This window comes from Durio zibethinus, chromosome 9 (assembly GCF_047325235.1).
Source record: "Durio zibethinus cultivar Kanyao isolate XHJ-2024 chromosome 9, ASM4732523v1, whole genome shotgun sequence".
NCBI lineage: Eukaryota > Viridiplantae > Streptophyta > Magnoliopsida > Malvales > Malvaceae > Durio > Durio zibethinus.
In genome coordinates this window covers 9,772,605-9,797,817 of record NC_143170.1, presented here as the reverse complement: position 1 = coordinate 9,797,817, position 25,213 = coordinate 9,772,605, and the positions used below count along the sequence as shown (strand labels likewise).

At 33.0% G+C, this 25,213-nt stretch overlaps 1 protein-coding gene and 1 pseudogene across 2 annotated transcripts; one reads left to right on the top strand and one right to left on the bottom strand.

Moving 5' to 3' along the window:
- Nucleotides 1-8,074: 8,074 nt before the first annotated feature.
- On the bottom strand, nt 8,075-12,872 carry LOC111311023 (uncharacterized). Its single transcript, XM_022910401.2, has 5 exons — nt 12,080-12,872; nt 10,527-10,676; nt 8,717-8,815; nt 8,447-8,605; nt 8,075-8,345 (listed from the first exon to the last, which is right to left on the bottom strand). The coding sequence occupies exons 1-5, from the start codon at nt 12,752-12,754 to the stop codon at nt 8,211-8,213; spliced, it is 1,218 nt and encodes a 405-aa protein (XP_022766136.1). The 5' UTR covers nt 12,755-12,872; the 3' UTR covers nt 8,075-8,210.
- Nucleotides 12,873-14,582: 1,710 nt separating this feature from the next.
- On the top strand, nt 14,583-23,551 carry LOC111311012 (NF-X1-type zinc finger protein NFXL1 pseudogene; annotated as a pseudogene). Its single transcript, XR_016345161.1, has 2 exons — nt 14,583-22,233; nt 22,746-23,551. The product of XR_016345161.1 is annotated as an NF-X1-type zinc finger protein NFXL1 pseudogene (transcript).
- The last annotated feature ends 1,662 nt before the right edge of the window (nt 23,552-25,213 follow it).

Genomic DNA, 25,213 nt, shown 5'->3' with positions numbered 1-25,213 from the left:
TGTAAATACTTAAAGTGGCATAGGACTAATAAGTCCAACAACTATGTAAAAAACTTGTTCTGAGCTCATTCTATTAGTATAGAGTTATTGCAAGCCTTCTCATCAGTCCTGATTATTGATTGCACTTATAAAATGAACAGATACCATATGTCATTACTTGAAATTATTGATGTGACTTTCATTGAGATGACATTTTATGTTGCATTTATGTACAATGAGGCTAAGTGTTCTGAAAATTACTTTTAGGCACTGGATAAGATAAAAGATTTGATGTCTACTAGTAAATTGTCTATTGTCATTATCTAGGTGCATTAAAGCATTTGTCTAAAAGAAATTGTCTATACAAAGCCAAATTGTCATAAAACCCTATTTGAAAGATACTACTTTACAATTGCCCCGCACTTTATATATCCATTGAAAAAGACAATATTAGGTAATGGATGTACCTTTAGTCCATTGACGTATGGCTCTCAGCACACCTCAAATATTGTCAACCCATCTAGGTGCTCTCACAATGCTCATAATATATCAGCATAAGTGTAAGCCTTCTATTGCTCAGCATGTAGTAAAGCAGCTGAGTATGTCAAATTGACAACTAGGCTTAACAATGGAAAGTGCTTGTAAATCCACACTTACATAAAATACATAAGTAATATTTAATTAGATAATCACATATATTAGTAATAATAAATATATTAAATAAGTATAATATTTTTTTACTAATTATAAATACATACTAGGAGAATTGTTAGATATTCGATGATCTTATGCACATTTGCCTTGCTCATATGCCAAGCTACCTATATAAGAAATGAGGTTAGCTATCCCCCAAGCATAGCTATTTGTGGCATTGAAGTTCTCTAATAAGGGTAAGTATGCTATCAAGACTCTCATCGCGATCTTATCACTAGATAGCATACACCTTAGCAAATATAGTAGAAAAGCTTGGGATGCTCAAGCAATCACCTCATCATCTGCTGTGTTAATGATGTGTATGAAGATATCACGTAACCAAGCTAGTTGAATAGTAGATCACTTATCCCACTCAATTTTGTCTCTAGTCACCTCATAAAGAACTCCAAGCAACCTCGTCAATACTGTGTTCACCTTAAGCATAGTCTAATGATTCACTGAAACCATGGTCCTAGTGATTGGTATATGTAAAAGGACGAACACATTGTTCAGTATGATTGTCATCTCATCGAATGACATATGAAATGTATTCATCTCCGGTTGCCATCACTCAACAAAAACAGAGACTATCATATTGTTGATGGTACAATAGGTGCAGTCGATAAGTGAGAATAACCCTAACTAGACAACATGGGCTCAGATCCTACTACATGCATCATTTAAAAGCCATTGCTATAACTTTAGCCTATGGTTAATTGATTTTGACGTATCTCGCTCCTGTAATAATAGCAACAACGACAATAAAAATAATATCAACAACATCACCAATATCAATAAAATACATGATAACATCATCAACAACAATCAACCAACGTACTAAAAGACATAAACTAACACGATTTGTATTATATGATTTGAGTGATTACTTGGGCATTCCCATTTGGAATGCATCATAAGAAGTGAAACTTAATATAATAGAGGTATCAATTAAACTTCCTAAAAAAAACTCCCCTTAGTGTTTATCCGTGGTGGAAGAAGAAGGCAAAACCTGAGAAATGTCATCAACTGTGCGATCCTCCAGCTTATTATCTTACTTACTTGCCATCTCTTTTTAGATGCAATCGGATGCTTTCGACTAGGACCTATATAAGCTCTGATACTTTTGCCTTATGTAGGAAAACTTCTTCTTCGAATATAAGCCATATCTATAACAAAAAAATAATAACTTATTAAGCTTACATAATATATTTAAAAAATTTCGTAAATGAAAAATGAAAATGACATTAGAAAAAAAGTCTAATTTTTTCCTCGTTAAAAATATGTAAACTTTTGAGTTTGGACAGGATCGAACCCCATTGATCCTCTTAATACAAAAAGCAAGAAATTAGACTTTAAGCTTCTCGGAAATGGATTTTTGATAAGCTTAAAGTCTTATCAAAAATTTATTTCTGATAAACTCAATTTCACCTAGATCCTACTGTAAACCCTAACTTATATTTACATGCATTTCAACCAATTTTGAACCAAATTAATCGAAAATAAGTTATAAATCTTACATTTAATCAGTGAAAAACTCAAAAACACAAGTGATTTTTTTTGTTAGATTTAAGGTTTTTTTTTTGGATTGAATGTGAAGAGAGAAGAAGAGAGAATGAATGAGTGAAAAGGTAGGAAGAGAAAATAAAATTGGAGGGGTGGGGTGTATTTAGTAGAAATAGAAAATTTAATTTTGAATTTTAGGTGTTTTTAGTAGTGGGGTGTTTAAAGTAAAAAAAAAAAGTGTAAATAGAATTCCTTTTAGCTAATTCATTAACATGCGTTCAAAAAAACGACAATGCTTTCCTATGTAAATGAAAAATACCACTTTTTCAAATAATAAATTACTATAATGCCTTCATTTCTTAAATGACAAAAATATCCCTCTTATAAATGCTCACTATAATGCCTTTTACATTTTAAATGATGAAAATACCAAATATCAGATTTCTATAATACCCTTATATTATAATTATAAAAATACCCTTCATACCGTATTGGGCTAAAATTACTATAATATTTCTTCTACTATAATTATGAAAAAATTTTACTACCATGATTGATCAAAATTATTATAATATCCTTCTATCATAATTATGAAAATGCCTTTCTAAAATTTGGTCAAAATAACTATAATGCGTCTTATCATAATTATAAAAATATTCTTATAATTACTTAATAGGAAGTTGACATGTGTCATAATTATCAAAAATCCATTTTTGAGAAACTCAATTTCACCTAGATCCTACTGTAAACCCTAACCTATATTTACATGCATTTTAACCAAATTTGAAATAAATTAGTCAAAAATAATTTAAAAATCTTACCTTTAATCAGTGAAAAACTAAAAAACACAAGTGATTTTTTTGTTGGATTTAAGGGTTTTTTTTTTTTGGATTGAAATGTGAAGAGAAAAGAAAAGAGAATGAAGGAGTGAAAAGGTAGGAAGAGAAAATAGAATTTGAGGGGTGGGGTGTATTTAGTAGAAATAGAAAATTTAATTTTGAATTTTAGGTGTTTTTAATAGTGAGGTGTTTAAAGTAAAAAAAAATGTGTAAATAGAATTTGTTAGCTCAAAGATTTGGAATAAACCAATATGGGGGTGACTTGGTTTTTAATGAAGTTTTCAAAAACATTATTCAATAAGCACAAGTTTTGCCAAACAATTAAACACAATAATTGAAAGTAAATAAGAGATAGAGATAGAGAAGATAACACCGTAATTTATAGAGGTTCAGTCCTTCCTTAGGCACCTACGTCTTTTCCTTTAGCCTCTCTTACCAAGGAGTTCAATCCACTATATGAAAAAGGTTACAAGCAAGCTTTTCAAAGCTTTACAAGAACTTAACTCAACACACTTTTAAGGGTTATCCTCCCCCTTAAGCTTACAAGCACACAATACAAATTTTTGAAGTGTTTTGCAAACTCTAAGAACCTCTAAAAGGTTGGGTGTTTGCTAATTTGAAGTACACAATGGTATAGACAAGAAAGTGATGAATGAACAACAAAAATAGTTTGGATACAATAAATACAAAGATATAGACTTTGAAGCTCTAAAAACTCTTGATTATTTGAAAGAATGAAAATATTGCTTGTTGACTCTTGCTCTCTTAATACCTCCTTCTTCTTGGTATGTTGGAGTGCCCAATTTATAGAGAAATTGAGCAACTAGCCATTAGGGAAGCTTGCAGTGAAGAAATGCCTGTTGAAAGCACCAAAAAATATCATTGGAGTGCCTGCACCTAAAATCGATTGATCCCTTACTTAAGGGAATCGATTGGTTCATGTTGGAGAAGGCACAACTTTATGCCTAAAAAGCTTTACCCGATCGATCCCTTACTTGAGGGGATTGATCTATTCTTTAGGTGATCGATCCCTTATGTAGGGGGATCGATCCCTTTTTTGGATTTTCAAACTTGGGGAGCATTATATTTGAGCAACCAATCGATCCCTTTTAAGAGGGGATCGATCCCTTTTGTGGGTTTTCAGACTTAGGGGGCATTCTGTTTGAGCAACCGATCGATCCTTTTAAAAGAGGATCGATCCTTTACCATAGGTGATCGATCCTTTATGTGGAGAATCAATCTTTTTTTTAGAAAATTGAGGGAGGTGGTGATTCTGTATGAAAAAGTAATCGATCCCTTCTAGAGGGGATCGATCCTATCTAGTTGGGTGGTAGTCTCCTATTTTGTACTCTACTTACTAATTTGATCATATCTTGAGTTATATAAATCTAACTTATAAACCATTTGAAGATTTAGAAACTAGATTTAATAGGGCTTTCTATCCATATAAAGTTCATCACCTAATTCTCCGTGTACGAATTATAGTGAATTTTCAAATCTACCACTTATGCAGTTTTTTGGACAACTGCAGTGTGTCTAGTAAAAATTCAAAATCTTTTCTTAGACAATTTGGATTTTCATTTTGTTTGATCCATTAGAAAGTAGACTCAAAGAGTTTTCCAACCACATAAAATTCAAATATTAAAACCTTGTGAATTTATACAGAAAAATAAAATAAGTTCAATGTTGGAAGATTTTGTTTTTGTAAAGCAACTTTCCTAAGTTAATCTATTTCTCAAAACCAATATTATCAAAATTGTATTAAGTCCAAAATGAATAAGTTCACTTTCAAAACAACAATTGGACTTTCATTTAAGCTCAAATAAATAATCTTTAAAGGAAGATTTGATTTGAGAAATATGACATCAAGAAAGATTTGTTTAAACTTTGAAAATCATATTATTTATTTAGTACCAAAATATAAAACTTAAGAACATGTATTAAATAAATCTTTTTCAAAATCTTGATCAAGTTTATTTACCTTTAATGTTTTTTCATTTCAAAATAAGGATCAATTCAAGGCTAACATAATTCGTTTTAGCTAATTCATTAACATAAGTTCAAAAAAATGATAATGCCTTCCTATGTAAATGAAAAATACCACTCTTTCAAATAATAAATTACTATAATGCCCTCATTTCTTAAATGACAAAAATATCCCTCTTATAAATGCTCACTATACCCTATGCCAAATATCAAATTACTATAATACCCTTATATTATAATTATAAAAATACCCTTCATACCGTATTGGGCTAAAATTACTATAATATTTCTTCTACTATAATTACGAAAAATTTTTACTACCATGACTGATCAAAATTATTATAATATCCTTCTATCATAATTATGAAAATGCCTTTCTAAAATTTGGTCAAAATAACTATAATGCCTTTTATCATAATTATAAAAATATTCTTATAATTACTTAATAGGAAGTTAACATGTGTCATTTTATTTAAAAATCTATACCTATATAATTAAAGTAAATCCCTTATAAATGATAATTATGCCCTTCCAATTATTTATTTATTGCTTGACATGTGTACAAATTTATTATAATGCCCCATTTTCATAATCAACTAAAATTACTATAATGTCTTCCTATTATAATTACTAAAATGCCCATACTATCATAATTATAAAATTGCTCTCCTATTATGATTAGCCATATTTACTATAATGATTCTCATACCATAATTAAGGATATGCTTTTCTACCATAATTTGTCAAAATTATTTTAATACATTACTAAATTACGTATCTATAACAATAATTAAAAGTAAACTCCACCAAAACTACATTAATACCTTTTTAATTGTTTCATAATTCATTGATATGTGACATTTTATGTCATCTTTGTCAAAATTATAAAAATACCCTTTTATATCTATTTAATTACATCATGTAAATTACTATAATACCGTTCTTTTCATCAATAGCCAAAATTATTATACTACCACTCATGTCATAATTACAAAAATATTTTTCCTACCATAAATGGTCAGAATTACTATAATATCCTTCTTATCATAATTATAAAAATACCTCTAATACTATAATTGGTCAAAATTATTATAATATCTTCTAACTATAATTATAATAAAGCCCATTTTAATTGCTTCATAGTTACATATTAAATTTTAACATCTATATAATAATAACTATAATTAAAAGTAAACTCCAACCAAAATTACATTAATACTCTTTTGATTATTTCATAATTCATTGACACATGACACTTGATGTTATCCCTCACCAAAATTATAAAAATGCCCTTCTATGTCTATTTAATTACATCATATAAATTACTATAATGCCTTTTTCTCATAAAATAGCCAAAATTATTATACTACTACTCTTGCCATAATTATGAAAATATTTTTCTTACCATAAATGATCAAAATTACTATAATGCTCCTCATACCATAATTACAAAAATACTTTCAATATTATAATTATACAAAATTACTATAATATCCTCGTACAATACTTACAATAAATGCCCATTTTAGTTGCTTCATAATTACATATTAAATTTTAATATCTATAATTAGAAATAAACCCCCAACAAAATTACATTAATACCCTTTTGATTATTTCATAATTTGTTCACATGTAGCATTTTATGTCATCCTTTACCAAAATTTAAAAAATGCCCTTCTATATCTATTTAATTACATCATTTAAATTACTATAATGCCTTTCTTCTTTAATAGCCAAAATTACTATACTACCATTCCTATTATAAATCTAAAATACCCTTCATACTATAATTAGTCAAAATTATTATAATACCTCTCTTACCATAATTACGAAAATATCCTTAATACTATAATTGATCAAAATTATTATAATATCCTCTTACTATAATTACGAAAATACCCTTTTAATTGATTTATAATTACATATTAAATTTTAACATCTATATAATAATATGACAGTAATTCCCATCGAAATGATCATAATGCCCTTTCTAATTTTGACAATTGAATAACAGATGTTCAAATGAATTATAATGCCCTTTCTTCTATAATCAACTAAAATTATTATAACGTCTCTCTTATCATAATTATTAAAATATCTTTCCAACTATAATTGATCAAAGTTATTATAATGCCCTTCAGTCCTAATTATGAAAATGCCATCCTACTATCACTAGTCCAAATTACTATAATGCACCTCTTACTATATTAAAATTATTGATTTTTTTTCTTTAAAAATTTAAGTTGAACGGCTGATAATATTAGTGGCCTTTGATTTAATGGGTAAATGGGTTTGAATTTTATAATTGATCAATATTGATAATAGGTAAATATTGTGTTGATAAGTTGGATTATTATGTATGTATTATTAGATTTTGATTTAATCTATACAATTTTTTTTAAAGTAGTCTCCTTTATTTAAAATAGAAGCCAACACCTATTCAATTACAATTGAGTGGCATAATTAGAGCATCAATTTTTTTTTGTTTTTTTCAAAAAATTATATTTTAAAAAAATTATTTTTAATTTATTATTAAATTAAAAATTAAAAAAATTATATTTCATAAAAATAAAAAAAAATTGCAACCCGAGTGTAGTTAGGTAATTTTTCTAGTCATTTTTAAAAAACCAAAAGTTGAATCCATGAGGCTTCACAAATTTAAAAAAAAAAAGAAAAAAAATATTTAGGGTAAAAAATGTCCTTAAATTATAATTCAATACTCATTTAAATTTTTAATATTTTACTGTAATTAATCAAAACTTTAATCTTTTATTTTGATTTAATCAAACTCTTAAATGAATAAAATCCAATCATGTAATAAATATTAGTTGATCATGAATTATAGTTAATTGAACTCTTAGTTGGATCTTAAAGAAAGAAAGGAGAGAAAATAGAGACAAAAATTTATTTTATTTAATTTTTACATATATTAATTGTATCACATAACAAATTTTAATGTATTTTATTAATATCACATAAAATTTTATTTTAATTAATAAAAAAATAATGATATTAACTTTTTCATCCAAATAAAATTTTAATTGAATGCAAATAGATAAAGTTGATTGATTGTAAAAAAAAAAAAATTTAGACGATTTTTTAATTATAATTCATATACTTTTTTAACCCTTAGACAAAAAAGATCTTTGCTTTTGAATCTGGAGCAAAATCTATACTCCAATAAAAGGGTTTAAATTGAATCCATGGCTCTTAGCATCGAGGTGCAGCGTCAGTCTTACAAACAGGGCAAATATTTTTCTGCATAAGCCACTGCTTTATACATTGAATGTGAAAGCTGTGTCCACAATATAGTTTCCCCATCTCTTCATCTGCTTCATATTCCTCCTATATCCAAATTCAAAGAATATAAATTTACTTGAAATCAAAGAAGAATTATGATTGAATGGGAAAGAGACCGGACAAGAAAACAATTCATCAACACTCACCTGACAGATGCTGCACTTCTTATCCACATGCACAGGTAAGTTTGGTGTTAAATCATCATTCGTAATTGAGCCCTTAATTTTTCTGAGGCATCTGCTTATCTCATCTTCTTTCAATCCGGTGTTGACATAACCAATTTTATCACCAAGTTCCAGCAATTGCTGTTTTACAGCAGTAAAAAAGAAAAAACAATGTTCGTTATTTGAACAAGGATTACTACTTCTGTACATAACAAGAGGTGAACAAGGATTGATTCATCCATACCAACATACCTCATATGACATGTTGTCAATATCAAGCCTCCAGTCACTAAATCGATCACGTGAATCTAATCTTCCCCCCTTTAGCAAGTCGTTCTGTAGCATCATTATCTGCACCAGCCACCACCAACAATTTGAAATGCAAATTAAACAACGATCCTACCTCAACTTGATGATGAAAATATGAGACTGTTTCTAAAGTTTGTTTGCTTCACCAAAATGAGTACATGCAAGAGATTATATCACATAAATCCCAAAAGAAAATTAGGGTTTTTATAAACTATGAAACCAAGAAATTGGAGTTTAGTTCAGATGGTTATATAATCATTTTTAAGAGGTGGCTTCTAGCAGGTACAAGGCTCGAATTTCAATATTTACAACTCCTTACCTTATCCTCATACTATGCTCTCCTTTGGAAAAAAAAAATACTATGAAACCAAGAGACCTTAGTATCTTTTTCCAAATATAAAAGGAACCTGAAATCCATAATTCATAGTATCATTTAATAGGAATTTCTGGTGCACCAATACTTAGATGCAGAACCACTTGCTTTTTTGCTTTTGAGATATTAAAATCTCAATATATAAAAATCTCTCCTTTATTGGTCTGTTCAGGATTTATTTGAAGCTGCCCTACACGACATCATACAACATTTATGCAAAAGTATACCTTGTATTATGTACAACACTAGAAATATTTCTACAAGTACAATCTCTGAATTTTCTTGACACATAAAATTTCAGCCAAGCATCTTAAATTCAATGGTAACAATTGGCACTGACTTAATGAGTTATTACCACATAACAAATATAATAATAGCTTTGCCAAGGATTGCCTGGTTTACCCTCAATTGTTTCATATGATTCTACTTTGATTCCAATAATGTCACTTTTTCGTTTATTCACTCTTGGGTTTATTTCAGACAATACAAGTTAAAATGAATACTGTTGTGCTTCAGCTATTATTTGATGTTCCTTTTACAGTTAACTTCAAAAAATAAAATTCATGTTGGCAGCACAAAGATTGCATCATATACAGGAAGTAATATCAAATCAGTTTGAGTATTTCAGAAGCAAAGTTACAATTAAACTGTCCAATAAAGCAAGTCATATGCCAAGACCCCACCATTTAAAATAATTTTCATTAAACTATTTTGCTGAAGGTTATTGCATCAGAGAAAATTTAAGATCTTACAACTAGTTTCATCAGGCTCTGTTGACCAAACAAACTATTCTAGTTCAAGTGCCAATGAATCATTTTTGAATGGTTAACATTACTACCAGAAAAAGCTTTAAAGGAATAAATTTTAAAAAGAAAAAGAAACAGAGCTTAACCAATCACATGATAACCATCTTTTCCCCCAAAAAAGAGTTTACAACCAAAAAACACTTTAAACCATAAAGAAACAAGGAAAAACAAATATATGCTAAAATTTGTAAAAAAAAATAGAATATAAAACAATCAGACTTACCAGCAGCTAACAGCATTTTCTTTGAAGACCATAAGGAATATTTTGAACAGTATTGATTTTACTAAAAGAATCCTTGGATGTTATATTATTGCAAAAAAGAAAGCACGTGCACTTTACATCCCAAAATTGAATGTTTTAAAGCTATAATCAAATACGTTTTTCCAAATAACCAATGCTTTTTTTTTTTATAAGGAAGCCATCAAGAAAAGGAATTGTAAGTATTGAAATGTAAATTTTAAACTTACTGACTATTATCTGACTACAAAAACCAATAAGCTCATAACCAATGTTTGATAGCACAAATTATATTATTTCAAATTTCTATAGAAGACCACAAGAGTATAGACATACCTCAGCAAGCCCCTCTAGAGAAGGAAGGCGAACATGGTGGCAGTATCTAGCTCCAAAGAAATCAGGTTCAGGAGGTGTTGAACTATAGTCAGAATCAGAATCAAGAAAAAGAGATTCGGGATTTACAGGCCGCCTTGCTGAACAAGAAGGCTGTCAAGATAGATGAAGCACAATCAACCAACATGAAAAAAGTTATGTCGCAAATAGTAACATAGAGGGACACTGATCATGCTGAAAGGATAAAACACAATCAGTTCAACAACTTTTACTCTTAGTTGGAATTAAGTGGAGAAGAAACTTCTTTAGGGAGAGAAAAGAAGAGTCCTCAAATAATTCAGACACTGGAGCGATTAACAAAAGCTCGGTATAACTATCTACTTGACGGGGTCCTTGACGGTCTTTTATCCAAAGATATTGTCTTCCGTAAGTAACTAAGCTAAGTTATACGTGCATGGTTTTTTATTCCTAATTAAAAGAATTTATCAATGTAACATCACATGCTCAAAAAGATTAAAACTAAAAGACCACCCCAAAGAATCTACATGATACTACCAATAAAGCTTTTCAGCTGAGTACATGAAGCGGCGGATCCACATGTATAATTAGAATGTTTATGGACATTTTAAAAATTAAAAAACAAAAAATAATTGAAAAAAAAAAAACTTCTGAAAAAGCACACTAAAAAATTTCATGGTTGTACCAATTAAACTGAGAACAGCTGGAATATATCCTCTATTTAATGACAAGGCCAATGCTTCGGAATGGGGCTTGAGGAATTACTGAAGAATGCTCCTTTGAAAAAACAAATCAACTTCAGAAACATAAGTATGAAACAGGATGTAATTTTGTAAATATCATACGGAAATCAGGACGATGAAAATAGGTAAGTAACCCTCACTACCAATATGCTTGCTTCAAATGCAAAGAATGAACCAACTTAAGGCACAAGAAGACTTTAAGTAAGTGAAATTTGTTCATCCAAAAGGAGCAAATCCGTATGCTTGTCTAAACTATTGAAAATTTTCAAAGTTTTTCCTACAGAAGTTCTAACAACTTCTGTTTTTCAGGAAAATGAACAAAAAGATGGCGTTTGCTCAAGGGGAAAAATTTAGTCACGGATCAATTAACCACTTCATAATGAATTTATCAATGCCCAAAAAGTCTTAATTATCAAGAGGAGCATGAAAAGTCATTTAATTAACCATTGTTATAAATAAATGCATTGGCATGCTAAAGATGAACGCATCCACCAAACAAAAATCAAATCGACTAAGCACCAAAAAGGGGAAAAGAAGAACAAAAAAAAAAAAAAGTCTAATCCTGGTGCCAATTAATCCAGATCAAGGCAAAAAATTGCAACAGGTTAAGATAAGAAAAAAAAACATGAAAAAAAAAAATCTAACACCCAAATCAAAAAACAAAAAAGTGAAATTGTACCAAAGCAAACAAATTTAACACTCCAACCTCCCATAACTCAGAACTTATCCAATAACATGGAATTTAAGCCCAAATGACATAAATAATATGACATAAAAGGGTGAAAAAAAAAATACCTCCCTGTGGTTGATCTTTTCAACATCAATCTTCCCTCTAGCAGGCACATTTCTCCTTCCCACAACACAATCCACAGAGCCAACAGCATCAGCTGAAAACCCAATTCCAGGTCCACACCAAACATCCTGAATTAGCCCACAACTTTTGTTATAACCACTCCCTTCATTCAAAACCTCACCTTGCTGATGATGCACCTTAGTACTATTATTATTCTCATTACCAACAAGTTTACTACTTTTCTTCTTTTTCTTGTTTTCTTGTTCCTGCTGCTTTGTTTTCTTTTTCTTGTTCACTTTGTTAGCTTCCCAATCAGCTGATGCACGTATTATGGCACGCACCGACACCTGCTGTGATGCAGAGGCGGTGCAGCCAAGTCCTCTGAGAGTGCACTGGCTAAAAGGGTTTCCTTTCTTTTTTGTGTTTGTTGAAGGTTGTAAGCTTCTTGTTTTTGTTTCATTGTTGGTGGAGGAGAAAGTGGAGAGCAAAAGAGAGGAAATGCTGGATTTAGAACGAGTGGATTGGATTATAGATGGGATTTCTGGCACTGGGTTTGGATCAGTAACATCAGTTTCTGTCATGTTGATTTGGTTTCTGGGTTGTTTTCTGAGTTTTAGTCGTTCTGTTATTGTTGAAGAAGAAGAAGCCGAAACTGAGGTTTCTGTAAGAAAAGACATCGCTTTTTTTTTTTTTTTTTTTGTGGTTTGGTTTGGTTGTTTTGCAAGCGAGAGAGAGAGAAATGTTAATGAAGAACAAGAGAATGTTGGAATTGATTTTTGAGTTTGAGAGAGAGAGAAGGGGGAAGATTGGGGTGTTTATTAATTATCTACGAATTATATTATATTATTTTTATTAATTAAATCAAATTTTTTAATTTTTTAATTAATTAAATAAAAATATGTTTAAATTAAATTAGATTTTAAATTTTAAAATTTTGATATTTAAAATAAATTAAATAAAACTATACAATAAAATATTAAAATATTTTGTTAAAAATTTTAACAATTTATGAAATAAAATAATTTATTTATATTTTATACTTAAAATTTTTTATATTTAAATTAAAATTTTTATTAATTCTATTAATTCAATTTTTAAATTAAATTAATTAAAAATTAATTTTTTTTTTAAATTATTTTTATTAATTAATCAAAAAAATTAATTTGATCGATTAATTTAATTAAAATCAAATTATTATGGGAACAGAGTGACTTTTTGAGATTTTTAGTGGAGATAATTTTGATTGAATGAGGAGCATTTTTGTGCAGCTCAATTTTTACGTGTTTAGGGGGCTATAGTTTGTCTTTTTGTTGGAATATGTGGGGATTTTGGTACCAAAAAGCAGGCTGAGTTCAGACCTCAGGAATCTGTAAAATGCAAACCAATGAGGCTGAGATAGTATTTCTTTTAGTCAGCATATCTATATTCCAAGGGAATAGTCTTCAAAATATAAGATTTGTGGGTTAGAGTAGATGCCCTTTCAAAGGGCCCTACAAAGAAAAAAAAAAAAAAAAGAATTCAAAAGGTCAAAAAATCATAGGAGCATTGAAAATTGAGGAATACATTACATAAAATAAATTACAGGATATGATTGACTTTTGCTGCTAATTATATATTAGACCAAACAACAATTACGTGAGAAAGAGGATGTCTTAAGTGGAAAGCATCCTACTCTTGGGGGCCGGGGGGGGGGGCGGTCCAATTCTGGGTCATTAAGCATAATTTGTAGCAGAATCCTGGAAGATGTTTTTAATCATACTTTATTATCAATTCTGATTCTGAATATAATGCTTGTTTATTGCTATAATATGAAGGAGGATGCGACATTGGCCAAGCACCCAAGCAATTTGACCAACAAGCCAACAGGAAAAAGAAGAAAGGGGCATATTCCATTTTCACAGATCTTAGGTTCACCGGCATAGGTTACCACATTGGTGAGAAAAGAACCCATGAACTTGTTTCTGAATAGGATTCTCCAACCAAATTTGAATATTGAAATAGGATTTCTACTTTCAAAAAAAAAAAAAGAAAAAAGAAAAAATCTATGGGGCATTTCTCACTTTTGTCAAATTCTTTGAAATCTAGTTCTGGCTTTGCAATTGTGCCAGTGCCTAGCTAATTGTCCATGGACCATCAAAAAGCAACAAACATGTAATAAGGACAAAGAAAAAAAGGGTTTTTCAATAGTTGATATTATATTGCTTAACCAAAAGAAAAAAAAAATTATTATGTAAAATTAATATTTTATATATTGTTAATAAATTAAATGATATTAATTTATTAATAAAATAAATCAAATAATATCATCTTATTAATAAATAAAACTTTTAAAAAATATTAATATTTATATATTTATTTTAAAAAATAATATTTATTTATTAATAAAATAATATCATTTAATTTATTAATAATATATAAATTTTATATATTAATAATATATCAAACATAAACGCATAAACAAATAAGCCTCAATTCTTATTTATACTCGATCAAACTCTTCAAAATCGAAAAATCCGAAATTGTGAGTCATGTGAATTAAACATCTGCCAAGTATTCTGACACGTGGAATGGATTACCTAGGTGGCAGCTGATTTGGAAAAAAATTGCCAGCGAGGTTAAAGGGTGGGCAGTAACTTTTCCTCCTTTGCCTGAATACGTGGCGATATCTTATTCGCTACAAATAAAAACTTAAAAATAAAAAATCAAACAACCGGTTTCTTTTTTCTTTTGGAATTAACCCCGATAAAATCCCAAATAATCCCTGAATATAAAATCTGTCAAAAAACCCAAATTCCCCCAAACCGAAAATCCTATATATGATACCCAAATTGACAACATCAAGAAAAAGGCATCGGATTGTTTTTGCATAGAATCCAGTTCAAGTTGAAGAGGAAGTGAAGCTATTTGGTGGTGGAAACGAATTTTGAAGGCGTGCGTAAAGTACCGTGCTTTTGTTTTTTGCTTTTTTTGGGTGCCAAGCTAAGGTCCTAGGAGACAGAGGAGCGGAACGGCTTAAGAAATTGGAGTTTGGTTTGTACTTGGTAAAGAAGTAACAGGGAAATGGTCTGGACAATGACTATGACTATGAGGCTGCAAAAGAGGTAGTCGTAGCTGCGAGAGACACGTTTTTCGCACGGATACGATGGACAAAGGGACAACTAGAGTAACACTGTTATGAGTTGTCCCAGTAAGCTGCTAGCAGACTTGACTCGAGTCGAGTCGACTCAAGAAATTTATCTTCGAGACAATAGCTAGAGATATCAGGCAATTTAATTCCAAAGGGAATCTTGGACGAGTCCTTATTAGCTAAAGGCCCCCGTCTAAAATAGGATTTGGAGTACAAATTCCAAAAGCCTTTTTAGGGCATTGCAACCTTTCACCATTAGACTGATTTGTTGGACACTGTTGGGCTGAGTTTTGTTATCAAATAAACAGCCTTAGTCAAAATATTGGGCTGAGTCTTTAAGCATTATTTGAATTGAAGTGCTTCACTGGAACTCTTCTGATTCACACAGCTAACCAAAAACGAAGTCAAGGCATCAGTCCCAACATTTAGCCCCAGCCAATTAGACCCCCCTTTAACTCCCTCGATAGTCGATGCTGCTTCTCGTTTAGGGCGTTTGAAGTGGAGGTGAGACTTGAGTGGACACATGTGCAAGGTATAAGCTTAAATTCATTTTAAAAAAAAAGTGTGGGTCATTTGGGAGGGCGATGGTCATCATGGTCACGAACTCGGTAGTCTTAGTGGCGTTTATGGTGACGAATTAGTCGGGGTCTTGGACTTTAGCCCCGAGCCAATCCCTCCCTGTACATGCTCTCCCTCTCTCCCCCTATCTCCTTCTCTTCTTTGTCGGGTGACTCCTGAGAAATCAAACGAACTTCGTACATAGAAGAACCTAAACAGGAAAAGAAAAAGCTTTGGAATTTTTTTTTATATCATTTTGTTGATAAGATACGTTCAATTTCTATCTTTTCTCTTTTCTCTTCCGCTTTCTTTTCATTATTCTGGATTTGGGTTTTCTTTGTTTCGAATTTTCTAATTGGTTTTGAGATGATTGACTGATAGTCTCTGTTAATTGAAAATTGATATGTGGTATTCATTTTATGCTCTTGTTTGTTTGTCTGTCATTTTGAATAAAGGGATGGTTAGGATTTCTGATAACTATTCTTCGACTAGGTGATATTACAGTTTTAGTAGGAATCAAAGCTAAAGCTAGTGTGTGAATCTTTCTTTTTAAAAAAAATCCAATCGGATTTACAAAGTTTGTTAACGTCCACCAACAAAAACATGAACTTGCAAGGCCGAAATCGATCAAGAAACCCTTCCCAATGCACTCGTCAAGAATGGGTTCCTAGAGGATCTTCATCTACGAGCGCCATCGTCGTAAGCAGCTCTCCAGCCGCCTCTAATTCAACCCCTAATGTTAACCACAACTCAACTCGAAATGATAATCGATATAGACAAATTGGTCTGCCTACAAACCATAGGAGAGATAGGGAAAAGGGAACGAGTGAGAATCATGTGGTGGTGAGGAAGGATGTTGATCCAAATTTGCCACAGCTGGTGCAAGAAATTCAGGACAAGCTTATCAAAAGTATGGTTGAGTGTATGATTTGTTATGATATGGTACGGAGGTCTGCCTCCGTATGGTCTTGCTCGAGTTGTTACTCCATTTTTCACGTCAATTGTATTAAGAAGTGGGCGAGGGCACCTACTTCTGTTGATTTAGTGGCGGAGAAGAATTGGGGTTTTAATTGGTGTTGTCCGGGTTGTCAATCTGTTACTAAGAGATACGGTATGTTTGCTTTTGTGGGAAGAGGACAGACCCGCCTTCTGATTTGTACTTGACACCGCATTCATGTGGGGAGCCTTGTGGAAAGCCGCTTGAGAAGGAGCTGGAAGTAGGTGCTCGATTGATGAAGGATGAACTTTGTCCTCATGTTTGTGTCTTGCAGTGTCACTTTGTTCCATGTCCTCCTTTTAAGGCGTTTTCTCCACCGCGGTTGTGTCCTTGTGGTAAGAAAGTTATTACAACCAGATGCTCAGATAGAAAGTTTGTTCTTACTTGTGGTCAGCACTGTGATAAACTTCTTGAGTGTGGGCGACATTGGTGTGAGCAGATTTGCCATTTGGGATATTGTGGTCCTTGCCAGGTTCTAATTAATGCCTTCTGTTTCTGCAAGAAAAGGGTTGAAGTTGTCATCTGTGGAGACATGGCTGTGAAGGGAAAAGTTAAAGCAGAAGATGGTATCTTTTCTTGTAGTTCAACTTGTTGAAAGAAACTTACATGTGGAATCATAAATGTGCTGAGATTTGTCACCCTGGTCCTTGTGGGGATTGTGAGTTAGTGCAAAGCAAGATCAGGTCTTGTTACTGTGGGAAAACAAGCTTGCAGGAGCAAAGGCAAAGTTGTTTGGACCCAATTTCAACTTGTTCAGAGGTATGTGCCAAGTTCCTTTCTTGTCAAGTGCACCAATGTGACCAGGTATGTCATGCTGGGGATTGTCCACCTTGATGGTCACCCAAAAATGCCGATGTGGATCAACTTCCAGGAGTGCGAAATGCTACAAAACAACTCTTGAGAATGAGAGATTTACATGTGACAAGCCTTGTGGGCATAAAAGTTGTGGTAGACATCGATGTAGTGAGCGATGCTGTCCTCTCTCAAACTCAATTAATCTTCCCTTTGGCGATTGGGATCCAGACTTTTGCCAAATGGCATGTAGGAAAAAGCTGAGGTGTTGGCATAATTCTTGTGAATCTCTTTGTTATAGTGGCCACTGCTCTCCTTGCTTGGAAACTATCGTCACTGATTTGACATGCGCTTGTGGAAGAACTTCGATCCCTCCGCCATTGCCTTGTGGTGCACCACCTCCTTCATGTCAACTTCCATGCTCGGTTCCAGGGCTTGTGGTCATTCATCTTCTCACAGCTGGCACTTTGTAGATTGTCCACCTTGTTCTGTGCCTGTGGCAAAGTAGTGCATTGGAGGACATGTTGTTCTTAGGAACATTCATTGTGGATCTAAAGATATCAGGTGCTACAAGCTATGCAGAAAGATCAGGCGGTGTGGTTTGCATGCATGTGGGAGAACGTGTCACCCTGGGCCAAGTGATGCCTCTTCTGGAGCTGAACCAGTTTTCAGGACCTCTTGTGGGCAGACATGTGGTGCTGCTCGGAGAGACTGCAAGCACACATGTACTGCACCTTGTCACCCCTCTGCACCATGTCCTGATGTTAGGTGTGATTTTCAAGTCACAATCTCATGTTCTTGTGTCCGGATAACTGCAACTGTTCCTTGTGATGCTGGGGGCTGTTACAGTGGTTTCAATGCTGATACATTTTTTGAAGCTTCTATTATCCAAAAATTTCCAGTACCCTTCAACCAGTGGAATCAACTGGCAAGAGGATTCCTCGTGGACAAAGGAAGCTTATGTGTGATGATGAATGTGCTAAGTTAGAGCACAAACGGGTTCTTGCAGATGCGTTTGACATTACTTCCCCCAACTTGGATGCTTTTCATTTTGGTGAGAATTCGGTTACATCTGAGTTACTTTCTGACCTATATAGGTGTGATTCGAAATGGGTTCTACCTATAGAGGAGAGATGCAATTTTTGGGTACTTGGCAAGAACAGAGGAACAACAACAGGTCTGAAGCTTCATGTTTTCTGCCCAAGGCTGAAGGGTAAGAGAGATGCAATCAGGATAATAATGGAAAGATGGAAGCTTGCTGTTAGTGCTGCTAGTTGGGAGCCCAAGCGTTTTATTGTGGCTCATGTTACTCCCAAATCCAAGCTGCCACTTCATGTCATTGGGGTTAAGCGGTCGGCCAGTATTGGGGCTCTACATCCACCTGTTTTTGATCCTTTGGTAGACATGGATCCAAGGCTATGTGTTTCTATCCTTGATTTGCCTTGAGAAACAGATATTAGTGCATTGGTGTTGAGCTTGGTGGAGAGTGTGAACTTGTTTGGTTGAACGACAAGAATGCATTGGCTGTATTAAGTGATCCTGCGCGAGCTGCAACAGCAATGAGAAGATTGGATCATGGCTCAGTTTATAACGGGGCTGTTGTCTTTGTTCAGAGTGATGGAGCGTTGGGAGCATCATCTGCTAATAATGCATGGGGAGGAGCAGGGCCAAGTTCTGCTTTAAAGCCGAATCCTTGGAAGAAGGCTGCAGTGCAGGAGCTTGGTTGGAGGGAAGATTCATGGGGTGTTGAAGGGTCTTTCAGTGGGTCTTCAGATCTAGGCTCTGTATGGAAAGGGAAGGAAGCTCCAATTGCTGCTTCAATTAACCACTGGAGTGTTCTTGATTCTGAAACAGGTGTAAGCTCATCCTCTGGAACAGTTCGAACTGAAAATCTTTCAAAGCCGGTTGGGGTTATATCCAATTCAGGAATGGACTCAGATACTGCCAATTTAGGTTCAGCTGGGCTGCCTGGTGTGGGTTTTAATGAAACAGAGGTATTGGATGTCGTAGATGGTTGGGAAAAGGCTTATGAATGAGGTAAAAATATCAATAACCTAGTGGTCAGGGAGATGGGACTGCCCAATTTTATTTGCAAATGGTTGGAAAAACAGCTGTTTGTTTTTGCTTGTCGAGTTTACACCCAATATTATTACATGAGTGCGGGTATGATCGTTGTAAATTTCTTTCTTTTTTTTTTTCTTTCTTGCCAAGGTCATGCCTCTTTTGCTGTAAAGTTGAGTTTTTGTTGCATTGGAGATTAGCTAAATGTAAAAACCTTGTGGACAATGTGTTGATGGTAAATCCTTTCTAGCTATTCCAAATTTTTATTGCAGGGAAAATGGCTTTTTATCGTTACCATACAAGATGCTTTTATACCTTTTTTGATTTGATAAAATGGTAGTTTCTACCCACGAAAGAGAGCTTTTAGGCATATTTATTATCCTGTATTATGGTATTGTTGCTTGTGCTTCCACTAGATGTACCATTGCTTTAACTTGACAGAAGATGGAGGGGTCACTTTCCTGAGTTTATGTTTAGAAACATTGACAACCCGTTAATCATTCATATGGGTTGTGGTAAATTTTGATAGCCAGTACCTAAATTTGGGGATAATTTTCTGCATTTTGTCTACTTGAGAGTTGGTGAATGCTTCAGGGACAATTTGTAAGCAGATGTAGTACCTAAAGCTTCCTCTTTGTTCACACCACATAACCCCATAATTTTATTTATTAATGTTGGCCAGTAAACAAGAACCAAAATGGGGTTTCCTGATTCTTCCATTTTTCTTGGGAAATTTGACGGAGAAAACGAGGGAGTGTAAAGAGTGTGCTATACTTGTATAGGCGTGGGAACAAAGGAAAGAATACAATGTAGAAGAGAAGCAACACCTGCTGCCTTTTGCCCTGTTGCTTCTCATTTTCCCTGCATAAATAAAAGGAAATCAACATGTTTATACTCTTTTAGGTGGATATGGGTGCAAGTAATAATAACGGTGGCCATTTTCAAATCTTTTAATTTTATATTGGTCTTGATGCTGGAATTCTTAAAGAATGAACATTTTGTATGTAATCTTTATTCTTAATGCAATATGTTGATGAGTAGGTTTGGTCCATTTAAGAGAAATATAAGCTCGTGGGTACATGAAAAAGTCATGGAGAAGCAAATGGTCATCCTGTTTTGAAAGCAGAAACACAGGATTCTCGCTTGGTGAATACATAATGTTGTTTAATTGTTCTTTCTTCTGTATTATGTAGTATATGAACTTTGGTTGTTGGGTTTGCTTGGAAAGAGGACCCGGTACATGTTTAGGTATTTTATGTTCATACTTATTTTGCTGCCAGCTGCTTACGGTTGTGGGATTAGCTGCTTTTATGCATTATGATGATGAGAAAAGGACGGTTGTGCTAGGTACTTGTTTATATTCTACTGTTATCAATGAGAATGATTTTAATCTAGGTAGTTAAAGGTTGGATCTGTGGTCACAATGTTTTTAGTCATTTTGCTTTATTTCATTGACTGAACTTTTATAATTTATCTTTTTTTTTTTTTCTAAGAAATATTGATAAGACAGTTAATGCTTCACTTGAGCAAAGGGTTGTCCTGATCATGAGTGTGAATCGTAAACATGTGTGCTTTGGTATACATATGTTAGAACCTCTTGGAAAGCTTCTTCCCTTCAGTTTCTGTTCTGTTACTTATTTATGTTCATTATTGTGCTTCTGCTGAAATGAAATGACCTAAATTATTCTCCAATTGCTTTCGAATGTTGATGTTCAATCGCATTACTATCTCTGTCTCTGACTCGAGTCAGAAAGGCCATTGAACAGCAATATGGCTGGCATATATGTTGCTTTGTCTTTCCTTCTTAAATGGGAAGTTGAGCAAGGGATAGGCTAATGGAATTGCAGTCATTGGTGGCCCACTTGATACGACAATATGATTTCATGAGGTTAAGAGTTTTGTGGAATGAGAAGTGGGAACAGAGTTGATGCAGCAGCATCAATCATTCCCATGCTTTGTCCTGAAGCTTAGTTTGACGAGTGGAGTGCTGTTTCTGAGTGCTATTATCAATATACCAATGATGAAATCTATTCATTGCACAAAATGTGAGTCTCACGGAAAAGGACATAGCTCACAATGTGGGTACTGAACAGACTCCAACTCCACAACAGCACATACATAGTCCCTTTGTGCATTCTTAAACTTACCAATCTCCTCACTAGTTAAAGAACAAGCTATTTCTTACTTTATCTATACTTATATTGAGAAAAGGCATGCTTAATGCAAAGCACTTTTCTGCTCAGGCAATGTTTTGTTTTCACCACCTTCCAAGAACAAGCTAGAGAATGAAAACTATTGACATGCTGTGCTACTGCTCTGCTTAAGCAATCTTTTAACTATGCTGAAACTCCTCTCGCTTGTGATATTGTGCTTGCTTCAACCTATCTTATGCTTGCTATGCTCTAATGTTCTGTGTCTAAACTCAAAATTTTATCTTCATATGTGCTGCATCATGAATGTTTGATTTTCATGGAAAGCATTGAGGCAGGAAGAAGTTCACTCCTTAATACTGGATTGTAATAATGCTGAAGTTCAGGATACTGGCTCATGATGCAATGAACTTATTGCAGGCACTTGTTGCTGGCACGGCTACAGTGTATCATTCTCACATTGTGTTAAGGGTATGTCTGGATTCTTAGGAGAGGAGTGAGTGTGTTAGGGAAATGAAGCTCTTTTTTTTTGAAAAAAAAATTGCAGTTATTTAAAGAGATGATAAGTAAGAAAAGCAAAAGTGAGATGAAGCAAACTTTCTCTCAAAATGGAAGCTATTCCAAACATATTTGCCATGGTTCTTTACTTTGACAGGGTACAAATATCTTATTTGCTTTAGTTATTTAAATATGAGAAAAGCGATTAGGACTACAGTGAGATGAAATTACAATTAGAAGGAATGTGATCAGTTTTTTTACTATAAATTGAAGGATATTCATATACTAGGAAAATTTTCTTTACTTTTATTTAATTTTTTTTTTGTCTCTAAAATTTTTAGTTATAGTCAAGTTCTCTATGGACTCATTAAATTTTGGAGAGATTTGAAGAGTAAAGAGAGAATTTGACACTTAAAAGTTTATCTTTTTCTTCTCTTTAATCCCTTTTTTTATAATGAATGGCTATTTTTTTTTTTTTTAACCAGGGACCATGAGAGCAAGGAAATGGCCTGCTTCGAAAAAACCGGACATCAAATACAAGCAAGAAACAATCTGAACTGCGTCCTGTATAATCAATGAGCTTGCTATTCCCCAACTTTGACAAAAGAGATTTATTCTATCTAAACAGCCTGACAAATATTGTTTGTTGGCATCTAATAGTGGACACTGTATTTGAATACTTCAGTAGCTTCACCAGGATGCTTCCCATGCTGTCTGCAATTTCTTTCGGTCCACAAGAAATATATGTGCTCTCCAGGCTTTTTTAGGGTTAGTAACTCTACGGAGATCAGCTTTTTAAAGACTTCATTGACTAGCTAAACTCTTTGACCAGTCTCGTATGGACTATTAACCTGTGAGCATAAGACCTTGGACAGACTTGTTTAGATATGAATATAGGTAGAAAACATGTGGTTTCTATCTTAAATAGATTGAGTACAAAGACAAAGTGAGCAACTAGCTATGGGAAGGCCCCAAGTAGATAATCTGTGCAAAGTAGAAGTTTATCTACAATGGCCATCCGCCATCCAACCTGGGGACATTTTGTGGATACTGGGAACGAAAGCATGGACCAAATAGAGGTATGGTTGCAAATGTTAGACTTGGCTTTATGAATGACCCAATGTGTGGGCTCTGAAACTCGTCCGCCTTGATAGCATGATGATTTCTTTGGGGTTTTTGAAAATTGAGTCATAAATTAATTAGGTGATATCTTAAGTTTTGATTTAGTAGTTTTAATTGGTATTTTATATTAATTTCTTTAATTTTAAATAATAGTGTTGCATTCATGTCATTTCGTAAGGTTGATTATGTTTCTATTTTATTGTTTTTATATTACTGTTTTTAATAAATGTAGGGCATTTAATATACGGGTTATGATATGATTAAAGATTGACATGTTTCCTCATTTATGCGGCACATTTGCTATCATGCATGCGTTTGTGAGGCCATGATATTTACAATAGCTGGAGAAATATTCTTAATTCATCGAATTTTTTTCCATTATAGCTTGTAGTAGGCGAAAATCGAAGTGTCTCAAAAGTGTCAATAAACCGGAAAGATTGTCTATTTGGCACTGGATTGACCTTTAAGATCTAAAAGTCAACACACATGTCAAAATTTACTAAGGCACTCTGATAATCTATATTTTATAGAATTTTTATAGGATAAATTGCTTGATTATAACACCTTCTAGCTTTATTTTTGCTTAATTAAGTCACTATTTCACCTATTCTTCACATGGCTGCTAACCGAATCGTGCTGCCTCCAGCACCTTTGTCTGCTGATCATCGCAATTCGGGAGGAAATTTGGGCAGAAAATTCAGAGGTCTACATAGATAAATGACTTGGCAAGAAGCGTGAAGAGAATTGGCATACAAAAGCCAGGTCACTTGGGCTACAAGGAGGTGTAAAAGCCTAGTCAGCATAAATGCTGCCAGACTTGATGTGTGTATGGTTTGAAGTCTTGGGAGACTTAAAATTCTTTTGTAAATGAGAAAAATAGGTTTGGAAGAGTTTATTTTTTTTATAAAATTTGATTTGATTTGATTTCAAATTAATTGAGATTCAAAGCGGTTACCAAAGAGATCTCAAACCAAAAAAAATTCTCTTCTTTGAAGTTCATAGATGGTTGACAACTCAACCTAGACATTGAAGCTTCAAGACTTTCCATTGGACTACCTAAGCAAGATCACATGGGAGAAGAATTACATGGACGAGAAGCTACAAAAAAATCACGCCTTTCTCTATGTTCAGGAATTTCCCAATTTTGTGGCAGCTCTCGAGGGGCTGATGTGGCTTTTTGGAGACCATGGATCGACTTAGAAATTACTTAGGTTTTATTACAAAAATAGCTAAAAGGATGCTTGGATTTCGTTTCGAATTTATTATTAATATTTGATTAAATTAATTTTAAAAAATGTAAAAACATTTAAAATAATAATGAAATAAAATAAAATATTAAACAATTAAAATTAAGTAACCAATCTTTTAAGTTAGGTGAACAGTATCAATTGTGGCATTTTACATTTATATTTTCCTTTTCAAGGTTTAACATCATAAAATATTTAACTCAAGTAAGCCTTGCAACAGTCATACTATAGATCATTTAAATAGAGGAATACCTTTAGTTGTTTTTCCTTCATAGAAGAAATCTTTCTTCTTCCTTCTTTAGCATTCAAGCATATCAAAAGCCTACAATTGTCCAAACATAGGAGAATGGGGTATGAAGTTATAATTATCATGAAAAATAACTTTAAAGCTTTTACATGGCAGATTTTATTGAAATATAAGACTAAACTTACAAATAACCAATGAGATAGCAATAAGTCGAGCCTCACAAGGAGAATTTCATTTCTTTTAGAAAGGCATAAAGTTTGTGAAATCAAAGAAGCACAACTAATATCTTCAATAATAATCATTAAGTATAACACTTGCTAAAAGTTTCAATTTGATT

What these genes read in the sequence shown, in the direction of transcription:
- LOC111311023 (XM_022910401.2), bottom strand. Translation starts at nt 12,754, where the DNA reads ATGTCTTTTCTTACAGAAACCTCAGTTTCGGCTTCTTCTTCTTCAACA. An exon ending in TTGACAACATGTCATATGAG is followed by an intron (nt 8,606 to 8,716) that starts GTATGTTGGTAT and finishes GCTGTAAAACAG; the next exon opens with CAATTGCTGGAACTTGGTGA. An exon ending in AGAAGTGCAGCATCTGTCAG is followed by an intron (nt 8,346 to 8,446) that starts GTGAGTGTTGAT and finishes ATTTGGATATAG; the next exon opens with GAGGAATATGAAGCAGATGA.